Source organism: Mustela erminea, chromosome 7 (genome assembly GCF_009829155.1).
Source record: "Mustela erminea isolate mMusErm1 chromosome 7, mMusErm1.Pri, whole genome shotgun sequence".
NCBI classification, from domain to species: domain Eukaryota; kingdom Metazoa; phylum Chordata; class Mammalia; order Carnivora; family Mustelidae; genus Mustela; species Mustela erminea.
The window spans coordinates 74,871,196-74,892,841 of record NC_045620.1 but is presented as its reverse complement, the minus strand read 5'-3'; the positions used below and the strand labels follow the sequence as shown (position 1 = coordinate 74,892,841).

Genomic DNA, 21,646 nt, shown 5'->3' with positions numbered 1-21,646 from the left:
CACCGGGGAGGTCTGGGACTCTGGTGCGACTCTGGGACTCTGGAGGAGGGCCCCTTAGGGAGGATGAGAGGCGGGTGTGCAACCCCGTGAGACAATACAGGATTCTTCTCTCATTAAGGAGGCAAGTATCAACTCTGGGGATTGGTTTCTTTGGGCACATACTACTTTTATGAAAAGTACACATGGAAAGAAGAAAAAGATCTGGAGAAAAGATGGTTAGGTCCACACTTCGGGAAAACATTTAAGTATTAACTTGCAACCTGAACAAACTACTAGATGTAAACACTTACAAACATGCTAAAAACCAAACAAGGTGGCCATTTCCTTTTCTCACCATGTCTCCCATACATGAAGATTAAAAGTAGGTAATAATTTTGTAATCATTATCCCTAAAGAAGAATAATTGCTTTATAGCTATTATTTAACTTAGAATGTGCACCTCTGATCTGAGTTACTGAAACACTTAAAAATTTTTGGTATTTAACATACAGTGCAATGTTGGTTTCTCGAGTAGAATTCAGTGATTCATCACTTACATACAACCCCTGAGTTACTGAAATATTTCTAATGGACAACCACTAAACAGAGAGAGACCATCCTCCTCAGACCCAAAGGTTTTCTGATTAAATCATCCAGTAGGAGGCAACAATGCCAACATGAAACATTCCAAATAATCCAACGACTCTCTAAAAAGTCACCTATAGATATAATGCCAGAGCAGGTAAGAGACTTTTCATAGAAATGGCAAATCTCTGATTCTGTCTTCTCAAGAAGCACTTGCTATTTGGAAAACAGTGACAATTTACAGTAGCAACACATCAGTAAATCCACATCAAATGAACAGACATTGTTTATCTTCCCCAAACTCAATTGCCAGATTGTAATGCTAATTTTGTTAGGACTGGCAGCTACCCTGGAGTTCATCTGGCTCAAGGTAATCTCCAGTGTCCCTTCTATCTGTGACTAAGGACTAGAGAAAGACCAACAATATCCACAAACTTGGGAGGCTCATCTGCTGTGAAACCAAGCAAGCATGACAATGCTCAACTGCTCCTGTTTTCAAGCATTCATTTCAGGTAATTGAAATTTGCCTTTGTGCCAAACACTGGGAATTTGCAAAAACAGGATTTCACTCTAGCTACACATGAAAATATTTTCTGGGAGTGCATCAAATATATTTGCATTCAACTTGTGACTGGAATCATTCATTTGCTCACTCAATTGAGTGGGGGTGGGGAAGGTGGGGATCCTGGAAATATTTGAAATATTTGTTGAAAGCTGCTCAAACTTGTGGATTTCCTTCTAAACAAAATCAATAAAGATGACTGGATGGGCATTTGCAGATTATTCCATTTGAGGTCAAAAATACTTATTTTTGCTTAGGAAAAGATGCCTGGGGGCACCTGAGTCCCTCAGTAGGTTAAGCATCTACCTTAGGCTCAGGTCATGATCCCCGGTCCCTGGGCTCCTGGAATCCAGCCCTGCATCATGGTCCCTGCTCAGCGGACAGTCTGTTTCTCCCTCTCCCACTGCCCTTCATCCTGCTTGTGTTCTCTCTCAAATAAGATCTTAAAAAAAAGAAAAGAAAAGAAAAAGAAAAAGATGCCTGCCTGCTAAAACATAATTAACACACTTAATGGGATAAACAGCTCTGTTTTCAGATGAAGTTCTAGGGTTTTATAGGTCTCTGTTTTTAGAATTAACTGATTAAAAGACCTAAGCAAGGATGGAAAGAAATAGTGAAGATGCTGGAGAAATCATTAATTAAACAGCTAATCTGTTATTTTTCATAATCTGTTCTTGGGGGGGAAAGTCAGGCCAAGACAGATCACTGAAGAAATAATTTCCAAGTGGAAAGAGTTCTACACAGAAAGCCAGAGACTGAATTTAAATCTTATCTTGTGCCACCATATTTGTGATCCCAGGAGAAGGGAAGAAAATTAACATTATTGTGCCCTTACTCACTCCACACCCTGTTTAATGTAACTTTTAATAAATTCAGATGGTGGTGATCCACAACCCTCTAGGGTTTTTTTGTTTGTTTTAAGATTTTATTTATTTATTTGACAGAAACAATAGTGAGAGAGGGAACACAAGCAATTAAACATTAAAACAGAACAATTTACAAGAGAGGTAAAATCAAAATTCTCTAGTGATAACGGAGAGATCCCAACTGGCTAGAGTTGGGAGAAGTAGGCTTCCTGCTGAGCAGGGAGCCTGAGGTGGGGCTTGATCCCACAACTGTGGGATCATGGCCTTAGTCTAAGCTTAACAGAGCCACCCAAGTACCCCTTGTTTTTTTGCTTGTTTGTTTGTTTTTTTTTAGAGAAACTCAGCCTCAGGGAGATTAAGTAGCTTTCCTAGAGTAAAGGAGAAGGAGGTAACAAGGATTGGAAGTCAAATAGTCTACATTTTGGCTTCCACACAACAGGATATGCAGGTTGGATGATGGCTCTGGGGTCAGAGTCTCAGACTTCTAGAGAGCCATCAGAGCCTACTGGAAACTAGGCTTATCATGATCTCACGTAATTCTTTGATTGTGGGTTAAGAGAACAATTCAGTGCCTTTGCAATTTGTTAGACTGATCAGAAACTCTGTTGGCAGATACATTTATCTTTGATTAATAAAAACTGCAAAGGGAATTACTATTTAATGGCTATTTTCTGACCAAAATTTTTTTTCAAAATACTGGTTTCCTGGGAAAATTAGAAAAGAGGGTCTTCAATGATGAAAACACTGATAATCTTTGAATATATGATGGGCTAAGGACCTTTCTACTCCCGAGTGCCAAGATTCTATGGGTGATCAATGCCTCCCATTAACTCATGACTCAAGTGCAATCCCTCCCCTCCTTTGGGTAATGCTGCCTTCCAAGCTCTCCCTACCAAACTTACCTATCCACCAAGGCTCAGCTCAAATACCATCCCCTTTCTAAACCGCTTAACATTCCTCTAGCCAGTTGGGATCTCTCCGTTATCACTAGAGAATTTTGATTTTACCTCTCTTATAAATTGTTCTGTTTTAATGTTTTAATTGCTATACATCAAGTAGATTGTAAGTAGGATCAATTTTTAGTCCTTCACATGATAGAAACACAACTAATGTTATCAAATTTAATGAGTCTTTCAGGTGGACTACATCAAACAATGAAGGACCCTCCAACTGCTGCCAAAGCAAAAAGTCCCCGTATGTAAGCAAACATATTCTCAGGTTTTTGCACAAGGATAACAAAATGTTAATGAAGCCCTAAGGTACTGGTAGGACACTTGATACCTTTGAGTAATAGAGCCTATAGCTTTATCTTTTGTTTCGTTTCTTCATTACTTTTTTATTTTGGAAATATGTTATTATAAAATAATTTTAAGAAGAAAGAAAAAATTAGTCATCAGCTCATGTGCTCATGTGCTCATGTACTCATTAACTGTTTAACATTTTAGGATATCTTTCCAGTTTACTTCCTACACAAAAACATAGATTACTTCACTACTTGTGATCCCTATCTGTCAAATAAATAAATAAAATCTTTAAAAAAAAAAAAAGATTACTTCTAAAGAAAAAAAAATCAAAGCAAATTTACCACAACCAGTAGACTGTAAATAAATCTTGCCTATTTCCTAATAACATTAAAAAAATCATCTAAACCATGACTTGTAATGATTACACCGTATTTCTCATTATGGATATACCATATTTTATTTAAACACCTGGGGGCAGTTAGGTGGCTTCAGGTCTTCTTTTGTCTGGTTTTATTTGCTTTTGGTAAATTATTCAACAATGAACCCATCCTTGGTTCATATTCCTAATGATTTCCTTGAGATAAATTCCAAGATATGAAATTACTGGTTGTGCTCTCTTTGACAGCACACATACTAACACTGGAAAGAAATTACTGGCTAAGAGGATACCAACATTTCTAAAGCTACTGATAGATATTACTGAATTTCTGGATAGAAAGTCTGGAAGTGTTCATTTCTGGTACTCGTTTACCCCTCCACACCAAGCTTTGAAAGTGTTCATTCACTAAATCTTTGCCAACACTTGGTATATCTTAATCATAATTTTGATGGATTAAAAATAAGAATGTTAGGGGAGCCTGGGTGGCTCAGTGGGTTAAAGCCTCTGCCTTTGGCTCAGGTCATGATCCCAGGGTCCTGGGATCAAACCCCACATTGGGATCTCTGCTGGGCAGGGAGCCTGCTTCCCCCTCTGTCTCTGCCTGCCTCTCTGCCTACTTGTGATCTCTGTCAAATAAATAAATATATAAATCTTAAAAAAAAAAAAAAAAGATTTAAAAGTAAGTATGTTATTTTAAAATTTCCACTCCTGGGGTGCCTGGGTGGCTCAGTGGGTTAAAGCCTCTGCCATCCGCTCAGGTCATGATCTCAAGGTCTTGGAATTGAGCCCCGCAATTGAGCCCCGCATCGGGCTCTCTGCTCAGCAGGGAGACTGCTTCCCCCTTTCTCTCGGCCTGCCTCTCTGCCTACTTGTGATCTCTGTCAAATAAATAAAATCTTGTAAAAAAAATTATACTCCTTATTAACGAGGTTTAGACTTTTATGTATCTATTAACCAACAGTGTTTCTGTTTTTGTCAAGTATACATGTCCTTTGTCCATTGTACAGGTTTGTTGGAGGTCTTGACATTTCAAGGACAAACACAAATTCTATCTACCATGCTTGTGGCTTATGCTTTGCTCATTTGTGGCTTGCCTCTTTTGTTTCTTAGGGTTTGGGGGTAGGTAGACAGATTGTTTTAATGTTTATATAACTGAATCTATAATGTTATACTTTAAGGTTTCTTACTTTGCTTTTACATTCATAAAGGCCTTTCACCTACTTGAGAGCAGTTAAGCATTTACTTAGATATTTTTCAAATTGTTTTATAGTTTTTAAACATGTAACTCCTGGATTCACAAAGAATTTATTCTCGTGTATTGTATGAAGTAATAATATATCACCTTTCCCCCCCAAATAGTTAACAAACTGTTCTAGGGCCCACTGGTCAAGATACTATTCTAAATTATTATCCCTTTTAAAGTCTATTTCTCAGCTTTGTTTTTTGTTGTGTTGTTCTTATTTATCCTTATCCCAGTCTGACACATTTCATAATATGCTTAGTGCAGTTTCCTCTTCATTATCCTTTTTTTATCTAAGTTCTTGATTCTCATTTTTTATCCTTTCAGACTAACTTAGAATAACTGAAAAGGAAATGTCAGACAACAGTAAAAAAAACTTCTAGAGATTTTAATTGACCTTGTACTGAATGTAACTGAAATGATGTGTTTGTAATTTTTAGATGTCATGTCCAGAACTAAGACTACCTCTCCGTTTGTTCAAGCCTTTTAAAAAATATTCCTCTGTAAAGTTTTGTAATATTCTTTAAGTCTTACATCCCTCATTATATTTATTTCTGTGCATTTGATCACTGTCGCTAACTATGAAGTAGAACAATGGGGAGGATTATAAAAAACTAGACTCAAAGAAGAATGAAAGACCTGGGAAACAGGAGGAATTCGCTGGGGCAATAATACAGATACCTACTCTGTTCAGACAAAAATGCAACATTTTTGTACCAGCGAGATCCACACTGAAGTCAAGCAAGTAATCCTTACGTTTCTTTCAGTTATGAACTTTAACTTCTATTAACTACAAACCTGTAGACAGAAGATCCTGGGGCATATCCCAGGGTCCAGTAGAAATTTTTGCTATATCAGAGCAAAGAAAGTTAATGGTGTTGACTTTGCTCCCTGTTTAACAAGAGAAGAAAGAAGCAAATAGCCAAAGGTAGGTCCTGAGCCACTTGCGGTAATTCAGTCTGCGTAGTCTAGGGGAAGACAGGGACATTTAAAAACCAATGATCCAGGAAGGTTTGTACTATGTATCCCTCTATTTCTAATTCCAGCCCAACAAAGCACCTTCCTTCTAAAAGAACATATACCAGCATAACAGTTTTGATATGCAGTATGTATAAACTTTCATAAAAATGTAAAAACATAATTCACAGTACTAAAATAAGAACCTTTTTAAAACTTGCAATCCTTAGAAGGACTCTGAATATTCAGTTTAGCATTTAATTAACATGAAGTTTTCTCTTAGGCTGCCTCCTGGACACTCTCCTGGATGGTCCCTACTCTGTAGTTCTCCAAGAGCCCCATTAGCTAAGGTCAACTTGCTTCATAATCGAAGAAGCAGGTATGAGGGCTCCAAATTTAAGATAAATAAAGCTGAGCCATTTCTCAACATCCAATTATACATATAAGCACCTTAAATTCTTTTCATACAAGTTACTCCAAATTTTTAAAAATAACTACTTTACCTTTATATGTTTAACTCCACAGCTAACCACTCTGTTTGGCTGATATGGATCCCAGGAAATATCAAAAATCTGTTCAAAAAAATTAAAAATTGCTATGTTGGTCAATTGTGTGTTTTTGCTTTCTTGCCAATATCAGTTCAACCGCTAAGACTTCTTCCTAACACTTAGGACACAATGTTACCTGCATAGACTGAACAATGGGGATTTGGCTTGGTGATGGGTCAAGAGTTGCTAACACATGTTTTATTGCCTCACATCTACTTACCTTAGGCCTGAATAAAGAATAATTAACCATAATCCATGTGACACACTGGTGTCATGTTTTTAATTTGGTCCACTGAGATGACTTAGAATAATTTTTTTATCAAATTTTCTATACCTTTACACAGTGATAATAAAATACTTTTGAGATAGCTTTATAATAAAAACAGAAAGAGTTACAAAGTGTTTCTTTTAAGTAGGAAGATGTTTAATAGTCAAATGCAATTCAATGTGGCCAACACTTTCTCATAATCATAGAAGTTAATATTCATAAGCATAAGGCAGAGGCATTTATTTGGCACCTAACTTAGCCCACCTAAAATAGTCCTTTAGCCTGTCATTTGAATCGGATCCAAGATACTATTTTATTTTCAGTTTTCCAAGAAACTGAAAACATACCCACTAATACTACTTGCCATTCTTTAAGAAAAGCAACCAATTTGCCGGCAGTTTTGCATTTTGGGAAGAAGAAAGAGAAGACTGTGTCAACTGTGTCAGATCACCCACGGTAATTGCTCAGAATGCATATTTCACCAGTCCAGCTGAAAGATTCTCACTTTGTGGGTCTGAAACTGGGCCCAGGCATATGCATTCTTAAGCAGACCCCAAGAAAGTCTTAGGCAGTCAGCCCATGGACCACATTCTGTGAAGCTCTAATAGAACGAGTAATTGTCAGTGCTGGAATCTAAATCAGAAAAAGAGCTTAGGCTGCTAATTTCTGATCACATATGAAGGAGATATATGGACTAATCATCAGAGGGAAAAGGATAACATATAATCCTCAGTTAGGTAGAAAGGAGCAATTATAGACCACAGAAAGAGCACTGAAGAAAGTACTTGGTCCAAGTACCAAGTTCCAATGAGGCCCATTTTATCTATGCAACCTCAGGCTAGTCTTAGCATCTCTAAAATAAATGATGTCACCTCAGTTCTATTATGAGGTCAATTAAGATAATATATGTACAATCATTTTGCAGGCTATAAAGCACTCATTACATAATTGAGTGCTAGGGATTAAGTATTTTAGCCACTGAAATAATCTTGAAGATAATCATTTGCCCATAAGGAGCCAGTAATAATTCATACTGGCACCAGTAATAAAGATTAAACCTGATAGAAATTATGGAGTCTGGGAGAACAGTGTTCTAAAAGAACAGTATTTCATTATGACATTCTAGGTTGTTAAAATAAAAAGAGTTTGCACTAGAGTAGTACTACACATTTCATAATCTACTTCTAAATGGAAAGTGCAAAATACATGAACAAAATAGTAAGAAATTCACATACTGATCTAGTCTAATCCAACTTACTTTATAAGATATGATGGGATGGATATATCAAAAATGTGAGTACCACAAATATTTTCAACCTGCTCATTAAGTACTAAGTTAATACCAATTAATTACCAATAAGTTACTAACCTGGGAGTAGAGCTCAAGCAACACTACACTGTAAAACCTTCCTAGGGAATTCTTATGTGTGGCCAACAGTAAGAATCATTGGGGCCAGAAGGGTGTCAGGCCTCTACCAACACCAAAGTTCCACGGTTGGTCATTCCTGGACTTTCTGAGAACTTAATCCTTGAGTATAATTTGCCCAAGTGTGCAGCAACAACTATGGGGTCATCTTAAAACTGTGATTCTCCATTGATGAAGAACAAATTTTAGAGCTCAAAATAAGGAAGAGACAGTGAATTTAATATCTAATTTGGGCCTCATTTAGCATAGACACTGACATTAAGGAAACAAAGTACAAAACTAGCAATCAATGTAAGACAGTCATGCAAATTCACTTTTTTCCTGAAATTAGAAAATCAAGACAAAAAAAGTGGTCAAATTATTTTAATTAAGCAAGACAATGGAGAAATAGATTTCTGACCTGCTTCATATCCTATCTTGCCTGCTATGACTATATGGAATTATTTCTGATCACACTGAATTCAATATGATGACAAGCAGGCCACAGTTTATATTCAAGATTCTCAAAATAAAAAAGAATCCCAAAGTTGTCATTACATTCTTTTGAAGTTTAAATTTATACACTGTGGGGTAGCTGGGAGGCTCAACTGGTTAAGTTGTTAAAACAGTCTGCTTTCTGATCAGGTTATAATCCCAGGGTCCTGGGATCAAGCCCCAGGTTTGACTCCTTGCTCAGCTGGGAATCCGCTTTTCCCTCTGCCCCTCCCTCCTGCTTGTGCTTGCACTCTCTCTGTCTGAAATAAATAAATTTTTAAAATAAAATGAACTATAAATTTGAAACACATTTTGTGAATATTTTCTAACTACTTCCATTTCTAAACGAATACAACTAAACTTTACATATAATTTCAAATTCAATTCCATTTTGATTTTATCAAGATGCTAAATACCAGTATCAAAAATTTTCTTTACCTATGAAAAGTAGTAACAATTTAAAGAAAGCATCCGATCATCAGAAGAGATCATGCTGACATAGTTATTAATCATAAATTAATTTTTTTAAAGACAGTTTTTAGGTTGAATATGTAGGAAAAGTCCTTATATGGAAACTTTACTTTTAAAAAATAGGACAACTCTGGGAAGCTACTTCACAATTCCCTCACACTTAGGAAAACCGCATGGTTCAATCCAACAAGCTCTTCTTACCCGGTCGGAGTGGCCGGTGGCAGAGGCCAGAAGTTTTCCCTTCTTCCAATCCCAAATGCAGACTGTGTTTTTGGCATCCAATCCCACAGAGGCCAAACGCTAAGAATAAGAGCAACAATTTAATAGCTGAAATTGATGGGCACGTTTCTTATTATCCATCACTTCTTTCAACAATTGGTCCCTGATGACCTATTCTGGGCCAACCGTTGAACATCTGCAAAAAAATGATTTCTCAAAATCCATCTTAAGACCACAACTAAAGATAGCACAGACAACTTCTATTAGCACATACTGAAATTTCAAAAACATCAAAGCTACAACTCATTCGTTACAAAGCCTCTGATTTAACTAGTTGATACTAGCGGAACACAGCTTGAAGGCAAAATACACATTTTTTTTTAAACTTTTTAATTTTTAAATTTAAAATATTAATGTGAGAATAAAGACGTCTAGGATTCTACAGACTAAAAGTCTTGCCAAACTACTTCAATGAAAGGGTTTGATGAACACATGGGGAAGGAAACTCCTAATGAACATTGCATTCATTCTTAACTTCCTTAGTTCCACAAACATTTTAGGTGACACATTGGTAAAAGTAATCTGGTACTTCATCTCCTAGCCTAAATTCTTTGGGTTTATATCAGAACTTGTTCTCAAGGGAAAAGAAAATTTAACACATTTAAGTATACACAAAATCAAAAATTTCCAAACATGTATTAGAAACACCAAACATCAGAGGGAGGTTCTAGCAGGATGGCGCCGCCTACGGAAATCGCACTGTGTAATGGCCAGAGGCCTGGAAGTTAAATCGATTTAACTTCTCTTTTGACTTGTGAGGAGCCAGATCTAAGACCTTGCAAAATTAATTAACTTCATTAAATTACATTTTCCTCATTTGTAAAATGAACACAAAATAGGTGTTAGATCTACCTTACAGGATTATAGTATGGATTGGTGAAATAAGTTGAAGGGTTTTGAAAGTATAGTATCACCCAAGTAATAAGAGTATCTGAGCCTATGTATTTCACTCAATATGTTTGTGTGTGTGTGTGCGCGCGCGCGTGCATATAAGTGGAATGATAGTCACATATGGCTAAATGCAAATGTGTTATGCAGGGATTATTCAGTTTTCTTCAATAAAGATGGCTTCGATCAATAAAAATACACAGTTGTATAAAAAATACATAGTTGGAACTTTTAAAATGTGCCCTTAAGAAAGGGGGTCTTTATTGGTTTTTTTCTTTACTGTAAGTTTTAATAAAGCATCCCAGCAATGGAAATTATAATATGTGGTTGCATTTTTGTCCATATAAGAAAAATCTGAAGTGTGTGAATTCCATTTAGTTGTTTTGGTTTGGGGTTTTTTTTTTTTGTAATAAGCATGGGTACTAAACTAAAACCCACATTTCTTGATTGAAAAAAGCCCAAAGTAATCTACTTTATTCACTTGTACTTACAGGCCCCATGGCTATCTAAAAAGCATTTCTATTGCCTTTTGTTGTTTGAGAGGTGATGGCCATTTGTCATTCTCTAAATATCACTCGATTCCAGTGAACTCTGTCCAGGGAATAAGGCAGACCCGAAGCAATAGGCATCAATAAGCCAGGAAATCCATCACGGCCAGCAAATAGGTTATTTTTCTCAGCTGACAGTTAAGTACCACGTAGTCCACCCTGACCCTCACCCTTCCAAATGGAACCTAAAGGAGAATAGCTAAAATTTTAACACAAACTAACAAAAGAACTCGATATTAAATCTGGATTTCCTTCTGCTGCATTACATTTTTCCTGTGATGCTTCTGAACAAATTCTGATAATGTTTGCTAGAAAACCAAAATCAGAGAATATGCATATAGGTACTCATCTAAGCATATGTTTACACTTGTACTTGTGTACGCATTCAGACATTCACTCAATTTAGTCAGGAAGTCACTAACTGCAAATCTCAACAAATGGGACTACCAGCTTTCTCCATAGACATGGAATCACAGTGGACTAACCTGGATGAGATTACAGAGTAGTTAAATCAAAAACTATGTATGCCAGGGGTCTACATATGTACCGAATCTAATAATGATCACTACCCTCTCAAAACAGCAGGAAACACTAAGTAAATGTAACTGTTTGAAAAGTGACTCAAACCAGCTCAAGTCCTATAATCCACTCAAACTGCCCCCAACTCTCAGGCTGGTCAAGCCTCAGAATAATTGCACAGGTCTTTCCACAGCATGCCCCTACAAAATTAACTCTGAAATTTGCCAAAAATTAAATTTAAAAAAATTAATTGGCAGATATACAAGGAAGGGTGGCCCAGGATCACTGAAAAGGTTGGGGAAAAGGCACAGCCTTAGTGAGGAGGTGAAGGCAGTACAAGTTGGGAATCCTCCCTGTGTGTGTGGACTGCCTTTTCTATAACACAGTTTGAAAACCGACATGTAACTGTCATCTGTAACATGAACAAATCTTTTCTGCCAAAGGCTGCTGGAAGTCAAAGGCAAGAAGCCAAGTTTGTTAGGGGTCCTGGGAAGGCTTCAGGAAAGTGTGTCCTTTGAAGACCCTTGAAGTGTCTTGGAAGAATGAATCACTTTAAGTGGCAAGGAGGGTGAGTAGGACACTTAAGGTGGAGAAACAGTATGAGGGAGGGGCTGGAGGAACAAAAGTGCCAGGTCGGGTAGAGGAATCTCATGGATGTGTCCAGTGTGACAGCAAGGAGATAAAAGACAAAGCTATAAAAGTTGGGTAGCCTGGAATACCCAGCCACAAAGTGTGGACTTAATTCACGGAGTTCTCCAAGCTTTTGGTGTTTTTAAAGTAATGCTTTCACTGCTCTGTGACCCAGCAATTGCACTACTGGGTCTTTACCCGAAGATACAAATGTAGTGATGTGAAGGGGCACCTGCACCGCAGTGTTTAGAGCAGCAATGTCCATAACAGCCAAACTGTGTAAAGAGCCCAGAAGTCCATCAGCAGATGAATGGATAAGGAAGATGTGGTGTGTGTGTATATATATATACACACACACACACACACACACACACACACACACACACACAATGGAGTATTACTCAGCCATCAGAAAAAATGAAATCTTGCCTTTTGCAACAATCTGGATGGAATTAGAGGGTATTGTGCTAAGGGAAATCAGTCAGTCAGAAAAAGACAATCACCACATGACCTCCCTGATCTGTAAAATTTAAGAAACAAGGCAGATGATCAGAGGGGAAGACAGGAAAAAAATATAACAAGCCAAAACCAAAGATGGAGACAAACTCTAAGAGACTCTTGATCTCGGGAAACAAACTGAGGGCTCTTGGAAGGGAGGTGGGTGAGAGGATGGGGTGAATGGGTGATGGACAATGGGGAGGATATGTGTTGTGGGGAGTACTGGGTGTTGTGGAAGACTGATGAATCACAGACCTGTACCCCCAAAACAAATAATACATTATATGTTAATTAAAAAAAAGAAGAAAAACCCATAATTAAAAAAATATAATGCTCTCACAATATTTTCAGTTGGTGAAATGTTTAAGCAAGCAACCAATGGTGTGGAGACTAGTAGTTAGAGGTTGTTTCAACTGTCAGGCAGGCCATGGATTTGGAACGTAAAGGACAGTGGTAGAGAATGGGTAGGTGAGACTGTACATGACAGTGACTGTAAAGATTGTCACAAACACGCAGGACTCAGTGGCTACTTGAATTGCAGGGAATGGATAGGGAGAAGTAGGAGTTAGAAGAGACCTCAAGGTAAAGAGTTAAAGAGTATCTTCTCAGTGAATTATTATGAGGTGGTGCTATCCTTTAAAAGTAAAGGGAACCAAGGAGATGCTCAGGGCTTGAAGTCTATGAAAAAGGTTTGGTCCAACTCTGATTCCAAATTTAGGAAGCTAAAATGGAAACAAAGTGTAATTGCTGAGTCACGATGGATCAGATCAACTTGAGTCCACTGTTTCCTTCTGTAGGCTTTTCAACCAATAAGGAGACTGAGGGAAACAAAACTGGGGCCCACCCAGAGCTGGAGGTCAGAGCAACAGCTGGAAGGGCTCTAACAGGGGAGGATTCTAGGAGGCAGACAAGGGGAGGCAGCAAGATTAGTAGACCTTTTGAGCCTGTAAGCTATGTGCACTGTAATTCAAGGTGACTTGTAAGACATCATTAAAGAAAACAGAAATGGAAAAAGATACACACCTGTCCATCTGAGTCGAAAGCCAGGCAGGCGACTCCATGGGTATGGACATCTTTAAGAATAGATACAGTCTGGACATTATAGGAATCCCATATACATATATATGGCTCCTTCCCAACTTGGCCAGTTGCAACGAGAGTTTTATCTGGGTGTAAGGCAAGGCTGAAAAAGAAAAACAAAAAACAGCCCTTTTTTCATGTCCTCCTGAGCAAAGTTAAGGAAAATATGTTTTTTTAAAATCCACATGTTTCTCATTTCAATCATCTAACAAGAAAATCTCAAGAGAAAGAGTCTGAACTGTCCTAAAGCGATAAATTACCTGGCTGGTCTAATGGAAATGTTGAATGGCAAAAGAGGCTTAGCACAGTTTAACAATAATTTCCTCTGATCTTACCCATTTGGTTACCTTGAAAATCAAACACTATTATGATCATAATTTTATGCTTAGAAAATCTATGTGGTTCTATAATTGCTTTATGTCAGGATATTTACTGACTTTGAAAATATTACTCAGCTTTTTCAAGTTAGCTTTTGACTTTAATTTGAAAAAAAGGAAAGAGCTGTTGCTAGGAGAAAGTGTGCTTCTCAGAATTAATTAAACCTGCTTGCACAAGCTCCGGGTGCTGTCCTCATTAGGATTTCAAAGCACGGAGGGGTCTCAGAGTCAAGTGCTGTTTTTATGTCTGTTGCCATAGATTATGCATTTTAAATGAAAATATCTATTTTACAGAAATCACTAACACCAAAAGAACCACAAATTACCATGCTTGTGGTTTATTTAACATTATTCCTCTACAGTCCAATCAAAATAAAACTTGGTCAAATACCAACTAGAATTTCAGGGAGTCTGGAGCAGTCAAGAGGAAGAAAGGTCATTATTGCTATTCCTAGATGAGCAATTACTCTACTGTTTTAAAACCATTGTGTAAAGAAGTCGTGTTTTTCTAAAAATAGGTGCTGAGAATTTTTTTAAAAGGCACATTACCTATATAAACTAGTGACCATTTACACAATGAAAGAATTTTCTTTTCTGATTTCAACATTTACACAATTGACTTTTTTTTTTTTCTTTTCAACTTTCAGCATGATTTTAATACAAATATATGCTCTATAAGCAGCCCTGGATTGGCAGGGGCCCGCCCCTTACTACCTCTGGTTCTTTGGGTTTGTTCATCTCTTTGTCTCCCGTTCCTTATCTAGAAAATGGAGGTACGACATAAAAGCAGACAATATACAGCACAGAGAGCTTTCAGCACAACACCGGGCTCAGAGTAAGCACTCAAAGCAAGTTTCATTATCAACGCTTGTGTAACCGGCATTTATATACAAGCAACACATGCGTCTCTCTGGATACCGTGCGTCTTTCAAACACAGATTACTTCTGCCGCTCTCCGGTCTACACGTGTGCTTCCCCCAAGTTCTGCCGCGACCAAGCTCCCTCGGCTATCCCCCGGAGCTCGTCCTCATCCTCACCCCACTGAGCTGCCTTCCTGGGCCTCCCACCAAACCCTGTGCGGTCTTTTGCCCAGGACCCTTGAGTACCATCCCCCTTCCTCACCGAGGGCCTCCGCAGGCCCTTGTACCCTGGCGCCGCAGTGCCCCATGTCTTGCAGGGTGTTCCCAAGGTCCCCTGCACCAGTCCTCACTGGCGGTACTACTCCGCACACTGGAGGTCCGTTCCACATGCACTCTCCTGCGCAGGCTGGTGCTTCGTTGGGTTTTTGTTTTCTTTTAAAACAAGGTGCAGGTGGCACCCGCAGGGCGCACTCTGTAGCTGGAGGGGAGAAGGTGTGAGAGGCCACATGCAGGGGCAAGGAGAGGATGGGCTGGGAGGGACTGCGCGTCAGGGGCGGCTCGGAGGACCGCCTATCAGGCCCCAGGTGCTCCTGCCCTAACACCTCTCGCCTGAACGAAGAAGCGTGATCTAAGGGAATCTCGGCGAGTTCTTCCGGGGGCGGTGCAGGAGTACAGGGATGAGGAACACCTGGGTACTCCGAGTGCCAGAGGCCCCTAACGTGGGACGCCCCTGTAAGAAGTTTGGCTCGTATCATCTGTCAGGAAAACCTCAGTCCTCCGTAATGCCTCGTGCCCTTTCCCCTGACCCTCAGAGTCACGGTGAGGAGCACTTAAGCCCAGGAGTCAGGCCAGGTGTTGGGATGGGCACTGGCCCAAAGGCTATGCAGGGGTGGTACCGCCCAAGGCCAGAACCGGAGAGTGGAATGCACATAACCCCAGCTGCAACGCTAGTCTGCCACCTTCTCAGAGGAAAGACTTGGACCTTGGCGTTTTCTGCAGCAGCCCCCGGGGCCCAATCCAACAGCAAAGGTCCAAGGCCGAGCAACTGGAATCCACATTCACCGCACATCCTCTGGGCCAGTTGTTCCTCTGGGCAACAGCGAATCGTCCAGAATTGTCCCAGGAGATCCCTGCTGCTGGTTCCTCTAGCCTCTCCCCTGAAGAACAGCCTCAGAGCTTTGCTCCCCGTCTCTGACACAGCCCAACTGCCAGTGGCCTGAGATGGGTCAGCCGGCCTCTTCACCCCAGCCCCCTCCATCAGATGTTCCCCTGTGAGTATGGTCAGGGATGACCATGGGCCTGGGCACCGCCTGGGCAGGGTGGGGGCAGTGCAAGTTTTCCCAGGAAGGCAAACAAGGGTCAGGTAGGCGTCATGGCTTCTGATGTGTGGGGGACTGAGTGCAGGTCCAGATGCAGGGGTTAGGGAGGAGATACCCTGGGAGGCACTGCGTGTCAGAGGCAGCTCAAAGTGTGGGATCCGACCCTTGATGCTGTCTCCACCACCAGTCTCTGCATAGCAAGGCCCACCCCCACAGATCTCAGTTCTGTAGCCTTCAGAGGAGCCCTGGGATAAGAAACACCTGGGAGCTCTGGAATAAGAAACACCTGTGTTGCCAGGATCTGCGTCGCCATCTAACAAGGGCTTGCTGGAAAATATATCATAGGGAATCTTTATATGGAGTACCAGAAAAAGGTAACACATATACAAGGGGAAAAGGGCATCCATGTATAAAGGCAACACTTAAATTCAGTCTGCAGACAGTAGCAGAAAATGAGATGGGTCAGGTAGGCCAGGGCAGCCTTCTAAGCCCTTTTAAGCAGGCCAGGAGGTCAGGGCACAACTGCCAATTATTGGAGGACATGGCATGAACAGTTGCATATTTTAGTAAGGTAACTCCAGCAGCAGTGAGGAAGTGGGAAGGACAGATGGGTGAGAAGTATTAGGAGAAGAGCCAAGGAGGCCAATGAGGAGATAGGCGACAGTTAGGTAAGAAGTAGGGTAGATGGAAAAAAGAGTCAAGAGATACTTAAGGGAAAGAGAAAAAAAACTTTTTGGGTGCTGAAGGCTAAGGAAAAGCCTAAGCATGTCAAAGTTGCCTGAAGTTATTTGCTTGGGCAACTTTTAAACTCACAGAATTTGCAGCATTAGAGTTAAAGCCTATGGGGCCTGATCCTGGGAAAAGATGGACTAACCCAATTTTTAGTGAGGAAACCAAGGAGATCCCTCAGGTTAGCACCATGCTTGGAGTCCTAAGGACTATCAAGAAGAGGGTCTGACCGGAGCATCACATGGTAGAGTAAGCAATAAAGTGCCTGCAGAAGAGGGAGCAAATGACGCCAACATCATGGCTGCTGTATTGTCTCACCACACTGATGTGGGCAATAGGTTGTAGGCAAGAACTGGAAAACAGAGAACGTGTGTCATCCCCCTAGATGGTCAGAGACACTATCAAGAGACATAACTGAAAGTCTGCCAGATCATAGCTTCTGTTTAAAAATGTTTGGATGGGGCACCTGGGTGGCTGAGTTGGTTAAGCATCTGACTTTGGCTCAGGTCCTGATCCCAGGGTCCTGGGATTGAGCCCCGCATCAGGCTCCCTGCTCATCAGGAAGTCTGCTTCTCCCTCTCCCTCTGCTCCTCACCCCAACTCTCTTTCTCTCTCAAATAAATAGATAAAATCTTTTTTTAAATGTTTGAAATATTTGGTAGATGCCTGGGGTCTGGAAGTACACAGAATTTTTAAAAATTCACTCTTCCAGGCAGTTCTTGCTATTTGAGGATTTCCAACCTTTCTTGCTTCCTTGAATAGGGTGGGGGATGAAATAGACAGCTTTCAAGAAGTCTTGAAAGAGTACTTCCAAATAACTTGCCAATCTAAACTACTCAATCAGTGGTATGACCAAAAACATCTCAGTATGGATTTCAAATATTTTTACTCTCATTATTGGTCTTTTCCTTCACATCAAGGCTCATAATTGATCACATTCATTAAAAAGTTCACATTGGAAATTTTTAAAAAATTTTTTTGTCGTAACTCCTTTTACGCTGTTCTTTACATCATCTCTTCCCAGTGCGTGATACCCACTGATCCAGATTCCACCTTTGCCATTTGAATATATTATCAGTTTTCTTGTTTCTCCTTTTGTAAGCCAAGACTCTCTGACCTCACCTCTCTGGCTTGTGTGCAACTTGGTTGCTGAAAATGACTCATAATGTTTCTATTTACCCATGTCCATGTCAAGAATAGAGAGAACAGAGAACAACCTTTATTCATTTTGCCATTTGTTACCTTCCCATCAGCTCCCCAGAAACGTCACTCCTTCCACCAGAATGATGGCTTCTGTGTACCTTTTAGAGCACAGCCAAATGGAACTTCACTTTTGTTTTAAATTTGTCATATCATTTCAACAGCACTCAGCACTCTTTAAAGCTCAGCAGAGACCAGGAGGAAAACCATCAAACTTTAATCTTTGGATTTGCAAGAGCATAATATACAAGGTGTCAGGAATGGGACAGTCGTAGAATCACTTCTACAAGAAGCAGGTTGGAAGTTACCATCAAGGTATCTATTCCCTTCTTCCCATACCTCTGCCTTTAGGAACTCAAGAATTTCCAGAAAAGTTGTTTTAAGCAGGATCTGCTTTTGCCTAATCCCAAAGCATCTTTGGAATTTTAGTTCAGAAGCACTCAAATGACAGATGTGTATATATGTATGTATTTTCCTCCCATAAAACCAAATCCACCCCCTGCCGCATACTGCAAAATTGTTCTTCGCTCCTTCCACAGAGGTGCCCTGAGCCTAAAATCTACCCTGCAGATTATAATGCCTTTAGATGAGCCGACAGATTAAAGGAAGTTAGGTCCTCGTATCCGCAAAAGGGGCTGTCATGGAAAGAATCATACCTCTTGAATTCCTTCTGATAAGATTTCATCTATGAAATAGCCAACTATTGAGTACTTCCCAGGGAGAAGATTACAGAAGTGTAAAGTGTTGTGTAATGGTGACTACACAACATATCTGTTCTACTCTGGGTCTCCCATCATCTTCATCATATTACAGTGTTGTAAGTCTTTCTGAGACTGGAAGTATCAATCCTACTTACTTATATTGTAAGTCTAGCTGCTATCTGAGAGTCCATAAATCAAGTCTCTTCTGTGTTCTTCTAAGAAAACTTGCCCTTTGCAAATCTTGCAAATCATTATAGTTATAAAAGCAATGCCACAATATTAAAACTTTAAAAACTGACTCCCTTTCACTGAAGATCTTGCTTGAATCACTCGAGGTCTCAGTCCACACCTATATGAAAAGGTGGGTGTCATTCAATTTTTCCTTTGGTACTCAGTTTATTGCATTGATAATATTATACACGCAGCAACAAAAAAGGGATCAAGCTTTTAAAGAACTGCTTTTCTCTGTGTATATAAAAATCTGTTTCCCTTGGGAAATCCCATCTTCCGTTACCATAGCAATAGAAAGCACTGCAGCGGACTTTCATCACCCTATCCGGGAGAAGGAATTGATTTGTTTCTCCAGCATGCCAGGAGGGCAAAAGCATGTCTTTCTGATGTCAAATGAAATCAGGCTGATTTCCAAATATGTTGCATGAGGAGATTAGAATTAATAGGGTCATGGAAAGAGGGAGCCTTGCTTATAAAGGTTAAACAGAAAACACTAATCAACATTAATCACTCTTAATTCCTGAAGGCTAAAAATTATATTTGAGTACTTGTTCTAACAGCATGCATTTAAAAAATGCTCATGATTCTGACTTCACTTTTTTTTTAAGATTTTATTTTTGGGCGCCTGGGTGGCTCAGTGGGTTAAGCCACTGCCTTCAGCTCAGGTCATGATCTCAGGGTCCTGGGATCGAGTCCCGTATCGGGCTCTCTGCTCAGCAGGGAGCCTGCTTCCCTCTCTCTCTCTGCCTGCCTCTCTGTCTACTTGTGATCTCTCTCTCTCTGTAAAATAAATAAATAAAATCTTTAAAAAAAAAAAAAAGATTTTATTTTTAAGTAATCTCTAAACCCAACATGGGGCTTGAAGCCATAACCCCAAGATCAAGAGTTGCATGCTGTACTGACTGAACCAGCCAAGAGGCCCTGACTTTACTTTTACTTTTTTTTTTTTTTTGAAGATTAATGTATTTATTTGAGGGGGAGGTGCAGAGGATAGAGAGAATCCTCAAGATGACTCACTCCCTGCCAAGCACAGCACCCAACACGGGACATCAAGATCATGACCCAAGAAATCAAGAGTCTCACACCCAACTGACTGAACCACCCAGGCACCCCTGCCCCCGATTTTACTTTTTAAAGCCTCATTTCATTTTTGCCCAGGCTACTTCAGTGATTCTCTCAGTAATAGATTAATGTTATTATCTCTTCTTTAAAATAGTCTCACCAGGAAAGCATGAAACCTTTCTTTCTGCCTACCTTGAAAATAACATTAAAGAAATTTCCCAATGTGCATAAGTGCATCCATGTGATTGGGTTGAACTGTTTGAGGGAAGTGGGGAGACAGCTGCCTTCTGGAGAGGGAGTGGCCAGCTTCAGTGGATGTGCACCAAAGGAAGAAAAGGCAAAGGAAGGTTTTATCTGAACACAGTAACCTAGAGGTAGTGCAGCCACAGATGGAGGTTGCTGTGCTCCAGTGTCTGTCCCCCAGAATGCCCTCAGCACTAGAGTGCCATCACTGGGACCATAATCTTATCTGATACCACAAAGAGGGAGGGCCCTGCCTCAGGTAGGCTTTGGCAGGATGAAAGGAAGTGATGACAATGTGGATAGACCACCAGTGGTCCATTGCCATGTTCCTGACCTGTGTGAGCCTGAGGGTACCCGAATGGTTGAGCACAGAAGTCCCTCAAGTTGGACTTCTCAACCATCTGGATGGGTGGTACATTTAATGGGAGTTAATGTGATCTAGAAAAATAAAGAAATGTAATATATCCTCCATGCTTAGTACCACCATACCTGTATTGGTATGGAAATATACTCTAGTAATGCTTTAATACCATGTAGAAGAGTGGTTAAGAGCATAGTGGTTTTGCTGCCTGGGACCAAAGTGTGCAGTGGCATGCTGAAGCCAGCTCAAACTGATCAGCAAGAGCGGTTACATTTTAGCAATTTTCAGAATCAATTGTTAAACACAACCACTATCAAATATTAAATTATATAAACTTACAACTAAAAGAATATACACTAAAACTCATTATTTCCTAATGATTTTACTACATTTGACTATTATCTTGACTATTTACCATTCTCCTCTTTCTATGGTAGAAATACTATAGAATGATGTGTCAATGCAAACCTCTTTTCAATCCATACTATCACTTTAGTGGTTTTGAAATCAGCCATTGTGATAGTTACATCATGTAAATCAACAAACACCACAAATAAAGCTTGATTTATTGTTTTGTTAGTTGTCTGCACTTAAGACATAAAAGGATAAAATGCTAATAATGCAGAATAAACTTAAAAAGGTGTCATGTCTATAGCTGTTACATTGTGAGTCACACAAAAAATTTAGAAAATATTCTTCCAATATTCAAAAAATATCATCCAGTTCAGCAGAGAAGTAGCTCACATCATTGGCAAATGATTGAAGTTCTGAGATATGTCTTTGTTGTTTCACTTTTGTCTTAGTAATATAATTGAAAATACCATTCATGTCAGAACTACACTCATTTGTCAATGATGTGAGAGACTTCTTTTCTGAACCACAGAGTAATCAAGCATTCATTCCTCATCTGATTTTGTCAGATCATAGTTGAACTGCAACCAAAGTTTGGCCACAGATACATGAGTTCAACAGAAATCAATGAAAGCATTCTATGAGAATCGACTGGCTGTATGAAATTTACAGTAGAGTGTAATACTTTTCTATTATTTGTAAATTGTGTGCCACCCATCATTTACACCAGCAAAATTTATCACAAACCTTTGAGGGTGTATGTATACATTT

At 39.7% G+C, this 21,646-nt stretch overlaps 1 protein-coding gene across 5 annotated transcripts in view; it reads right to left on the bottom strand.

Annotated features, from left to right (window-relative positions):
* The window catches only part of EML6 (EMAP like 6), a 277,855-nt gene that overhangs the window by 156,298 nt on the left and 99,911 nt on the right, over positions 1-21,646 (bottom strand). For all 5 annotated transcript variants that reach the window (XM_032352130.1, XM_032352133.1, XM_032352134.1 and 2 more), the window contains exons 3-5: positions 13,385-13,544; positions 9,201-9,299; positions 6,316-6,384 (exon numbers count right to left, since the gene is read on the bottom strand). In XM_032352130.1, the coding sequence (XP_032208021.1) occupies positions 6,316-6,384; positions 9,201-9,299; positions 13,385-13,544 (328 nt within the window). The remainder of the gene's footprint in view (positions 1-6,315; positions 6,385-9,200; positions 9,300-13,384; positions 13,545-21,646) is intronic.